At 34.8% G+C, this 5,559-nt stretch overlaps 1 protein-coding gene across 1 annotated transcript; it reads right to left on the bottom strand.

Annotated features, from left to right (window-relative positions):
• Positions 1–4,496: 4,496 nt before the first annotated feature.
• LOC131054158 (histone H4) lies at positions 4,497–5,045 on the bottom strand. The gene has a single exon (XM_057988622.2). The coding sequence runs from the start codon at positions 4,972–4,974 to the stop codon at positions 4,663–4,665; it is 312 nt and encodes a 103-aa protein (XP_057844605.1). The 5' UTR covers positions 4,975–5,045; the 3' UTR covers positions 4,497–4,662.
• Positions 5,046–5,559: the final 514 nt, after the last annotated feature.

The raw sequence follows: 5,559 nt of genomic DNA, 5'->3' as shown, positions 1-5,559 counted from the left end.
TCTTTATTTTTTATCTCTCTATGTCCTTTTGATGGCACAACCATATTACCATTATGCCACTTGGGTCATGCATGTATATATCTAATCATATTGAAAAAATTAATATAATAATATTTTCACAAATTCCACTCCTTATCAATTAGTTAACTAATCAATTTATTTAGTTACTTGTTATATAATATTAAATCAAAATGGGGCTTTGGGTGAGTATTATACCTCACCTTTGAGGCCTGCTTTAGTTGTCAATAACTGGAGCTATGCTCACATAGTTCGCTTTGTTATCATTGTCCACCTAGGAGGAAACCTCTCACTCTTTCTTTGTGCCACACTCTCGTTAGTAGTGGTTTGTGACCAATGTGTATTGAAAAACAAAGACTTCTACAAGCGTTGAGGTCTAGCGTGCAAATTCTCCAATCTTTGGTCTACTCATAGATCTATAGTGGCCTTTAATAAAGAGGCTTAAAGCAAGAAGTGTACTTTTAGATCTATATAGATTCCCTTGAGTATTTATCTTTTCTATATTTCAAGATATTCCTACACAATAAACTCGAAAAACAAATAAATTCATGTGTTTTCAGCTGTCGAATATGAAACTAGCTATTTTTTGTCATATTTATTTCGTAGAAATTATCAATCATTCTAAACAGTGTCATAATTAATTACACTTAATTACACAGACATCATTTCTTATTGTTGTTTGAAAACATTTAATTTAGGTATTGTAGACACCTAAATAATGCTGAGTTCAATTTTTTTCAAAAAGAAAATCATTTTCAGCTATTTTTAATAAAAGAAACTTCCTAAATATTTCAATGTATTAGTAAACTGTGTTTCCAATATAATGATGCACCTTAAAATAAAACCTTTTGGACATGATATTTTATGTGATTCAAAAATTTCTTCGATGCCCTCCGCTGTGTAGACCACTTTAAAATAAACCTTTTGGGCAAGTCTTCAAATGCAAAAACATATTTTAAGTGATTTTAAGTGATTCAAAAGGTTTCTTCAATGTCCTCCCCACGTGCAGCCCACCTTAAAATGCAAGACTTCAAATGCAAAACTATATTTGAAGTGATTCAAAGGTTTCTTCAATGCTGTCCCCTCTCTAGCGCCGCTGTAGCTCAATAAACAACTCGCTAAGTGTAAGTTTTCCTCCAACTCTTAGTCAATTTTAGTGAATAAAGAGGAGGTTGTTTAAATAAGTTGGTGAGGTCTATGTTCACTTAAGTGACCCCTGATTTTCAGTCATGAGATGGGGCCATTGCAATTCATTATCCAAAAATTTTCTTTAGATTCCTTATTCTTTATGGAGGGGGCGCTAACTACATAATTGATGAATACTTTTAAGGGAAAAGTATTATCACTGGAATTAATTAAGAAAGTCACCTGATTTATATGAATTAGGAATTAAGAAAGTCACCTGATTTATATGAATTAGGAATTAGAAAGTCACCTGATTTATATGAATTAGGAATTAGGGTGGGCATGGATTTTAGGTTTGATTGTCTTCTTTAGATTCCTTATTCTTTATGGAGGGGGCGCTAACTACATAATTATGAATACTTTTAAGGGAAAAGTATTATCACTGGAATTAATTAAGAAAGTCACCTGATTTATATGAATTAGGAATTAGGGTGGGCATGCATTTTAGGTTTGATTGTCTTCTTAAGGTTGGAGAATAGTTAAGGCGGGGATATTATTGATGATTCTAATTCTTATTATTTCTCTTTGCCTGCCCTGGGATGAAAACCCCTTGATAACCAGCTTGAACAGCCACCCAAGGTCTGCATGTTAGTGTAACTACATGGTTGGAGAAGAGTTAAAGCAGGGATATTATTGATGATTCTGATTTTTATTATTTCTCTTTGCCTGCCCTGGGATGAAAACCCCATGATAACCAGCTTGGACAGCCACCCAAGGTCTGCATGTTAGTGTAACCACGTCAAGGTCTGCATGTTAGTGTAACCACGTGGGATCAGCATCCAACATCCAGCATCCATTGAGGATCGCAGTAGTTTAATCAAACATTAAGTTCAGGATTTAGGAAGTCCACAACTCGTTCAGGATTTAGGAAATCCACAACTCATTCCAGACTTCTAGAAGTCATCAAGTTCTCAAAGTTTCATGAAGATTTCAGGGATACAAACAGCTATCCATAGACACTAAGTTTTGTGAGTGCTTTGGAGAATATGTAATAAAGTAGAACAGGTCTTCAGACAGTAAATTTCTTAATGGTTCTGTTTATTTCATTTCCAATTTATTTCCAGAAATCTGAAAATCAATAAAAATATATTTGCTGCTTCTAACGTAGAGTTTTTGTTTGTTTTTGCTTGTCAAAGGATATTTCAAATGCCCTCGCCATGTGTGAACCAGCGATCTATTACTCAGCCCAGAGTATATTGGAGCAATGGAATAGCCCTCAAGGTGAGTCGTGACTTTCTCACAGAGCAATCTAGCTCAGAAATCAAACTCTGGATTACCTGTCTACTTTGATTCAAATAAGATATGCAGGGATGATTTGCAGCAATTCATGTTACTTTTGTTTCCCAGCTTCCAAACTTTACCTCTGCATTGGAAAAGGACACAGTAACCTATCGGTGTACAAAAGTTGTTAATCGAAACTTGACCCATTAAACTATGCCTTCATTGCAACAAGGTCTACGTAGCTCTTCGTAGAGTTTAGAGATTTTAGGGCATATCTTTAGTCACACCAAGTTTCGGAACTTTCATGATTTAATATTTGATTTTAAGAGCAAATTTAACTTGTAATATTAGTTTACTGGAAAACCATCTTATCATATTGTCATGCTTGTATAACTGAAATCCATATTTAGTCCCTATAAACTTAACTTTGACGATATGGTTCTATTTGGAAGGCCTGAAGTCTGGCTAAAACGGGAAAATATGCAGCCTGTGTTCGTAAAAGAGATTCTTCCAAACCTTTCAGGCCTATTGGATGGAATTTATTGTGCAAAAAATAAAACTACTATTTTTTTTTTCTTAAGTTATTTATAGTAATAAGAAGAGGCTACGACGAAGCTGCAAAGAAGAAAAATAAATAAAGAAATGAATACAAATGATAAACAACTAAATAGCCTAATTGGACCTGTTCACAAAAGACTTCATAAACAGCATACCTCATTGAGAAATTTTATGAATTTTTATAGGGATGGATTTCTAAGAATTTTTGCAACAAGGGGAAGCTTTAATACTCGATAAAGCTGAGTTTCATGGTCATTTTTCAGTAATTCAAAGAATGCTAGATCGATTATGATATACCTAAATCTATAATATGTAGCAGCAAAAATTTTGAAAATGGATAGAAGAAACTTATATTTAACCCAAAATAAATCTACAATCTAAAATTAGTGATCCCACTGTAATATTGTGATTAGTTGCAAATGTTGTCCCCCTGTTTGGTTGTTTGGTGAATTCATCGAATATGGAGTTCTAAGTGATGAAAAGGGATGAGAGGGCATTATTACAGATTAAAAAATCACAGCCAATAAGAAGCTAGTTGCCTTGTTAATTGGAATTTCTATCATGTACTTATATATGATTTTTGATTTTTTTATAGTCTGCATATAAATCTACAAATTTACAGATGAATTAGAACAATATAAGACCATCCCTTACTCCTGACACCCAATTATATACATACTTACCCTTAACTGCACTACATGTAACATACATATACCTCAAACAAGATTTACATTAGAATTTGAAATTGTGACTGAGCTCTCTTCTAAAGTCACAAATTCTCTGCCAATTCTCTACAACTAGACCAAAGGCCAAACTCAAACTGTACATTACAAGTATGTTGACAATCTTACATTGGGTGCTCATTAACGCCACAGTTATATTCACTCTCCATTATTTTAAACAATTTTAGACTGCACCTACAACTTGCCATTTTTAGCTACAGTATCATTATATTCAATTCCTCTCCCTAGCTTTGCTCTTGCTAAAACAATAGCAATACAGCTAAATAATCAAGGTTATTCCGTAACCGTTATAAATCCCGCATGCTCTTATTCTGGCTTACTATCGTAAAAACTATTGCTGACCCCATCTGGGCAATAATAATGAATCTATTTACTTATTTTCCACGTGCAAGGATGCAATTAAATAACATAACGAACCTATTTACTCGTTTTAAATTATAGCGTCTGGGAAAAGAACAGAGAGTTTTTGTTCAAATTTTTCTTTCTTTTTCGCTACTAATTTTGTTAGAATGGACTCTGGTTATGTAATGCCACATTCAGGATCCAACGCCAATCCCTCTCAATCATCTTTAAAAATGTAAAAGCCTAAAAAATGAGAACGACTAGAACCCAGATGACTTCCGGCATATATCTCTACTCTCACTGAGTATTCCCAACCCAAAACCTACAGTGGTAAAGTATAATCCATCCTAACATTCAATAAACCAAACAAAATAAAAATTTAATTTTAACATCCTGCATAAACAGAATCCATTTTCCAACTAAACCATATTGCCAACATACAACAGCTCATTTATTTTGTATTTAAATCAGAGTCCCAAATCTCTAGCAAGATCATTAAAGAAGCCAACAGACACTTCCATAAAAAAAGTGGTGTTCAAAAACACCAATTAAGAAGAGAACCAATACAAAAATACCTTCAGCTCCCAAAGCAGATCTAACCGCCGAAGCCGTAAAGAGTCCTGCCCTGCCTCTTGAGGGCATAGACCACATCCATGGCCGTTACAGTCTTACGCCGTGCGTGTTCAGTGTAAGTAACAGCATCTCTTATGACATTCTCCAAGAAGATCTTCAAAACTCCTCTGGTTTCTTCATAGATCAAGCCGCTGATGCGCTTTACACCCCCTCTCCTGGCCAAACGCCTAATGGCAGGCTTGGTGATACCCTGGATGTTATCGCGGAGGACTTTCCTGTGCCTCTTGGCGCCTCCCTTTCCCAAACCCTTGCCGCCCTTTCCACGACCAGACATTTTGAACTCTGAAGAAGAAAAATCAAATCTTAACAAATTGAGATACCCTGTCTGGTTTAAGTGAAGCTTTTATCTTTTTATAGCAAGTTGCTTTGCTACGGGCAGCCCTAATTGACCGTCGGATCTGTAATGCCAGCGCTGCGATCCGTGGCAAATGTAGATGTGAAATATGAGCCATTGGATTTTAAAATCGGGCGGCTGATTGGTTGTCCTGCACCATTGAGGAGGGGAATGCGTTTCTGTCGATTTTTTAAAGGTATTGTCGGTGTTCCCTCAAAGGTAGAATTTGACACCTATTTTTGTTAGGGGAGTCTAAGGACCTATTTCTAGGAAAAATATACTTTCATATGCAATCAAGCAAATATGTTATAGTTGTTTTTGAATTTTATTGTTTAACTTTTTAAAGTATCAACATTTTTTAGCATATTATGTGATCTGTTATCAAGATGTTTAGAGAATGTCATCTTTTGCATTTGATTGTGTAACTTTTTTTAGCATTAACGTTTTGGATCACACTTTGTAATCCATCATTAAGATGTTTAGAGAATGCCATAATAAAAACAGATATTACGAAAAGCATGGATT

This window comes from Cryptomeria japonica, chromosome 9 (assembly GCF_030272615.1).
Source record: "Cryptomeria japonica chromosome 9, Sugi_1.0, whole genome shotgun sequence".
Lineage (NCBI taxonomy): Eukaryota > Viridiplantae > Streptophyta > Pinopsida > Cupressales > Cupressaceae > Cryptomeria > Cryptomeria japonica.
The sequence above is the reverse complement of the archived record's forward strand: the minus strand, read 5'-3'. Positions and strand labels throughout refer to the sequence as shown.

What these genes read in the sequence shown, in the direction of transcription:
- LOC131054158 (XM_057988622.2), bottom strand. Translation starts at nt 4,974, where the DNA reads ATGTCTGGTCGTGGAAAGGGCGGCAAGGGTTTGGGAAAGGGAGGCGCC.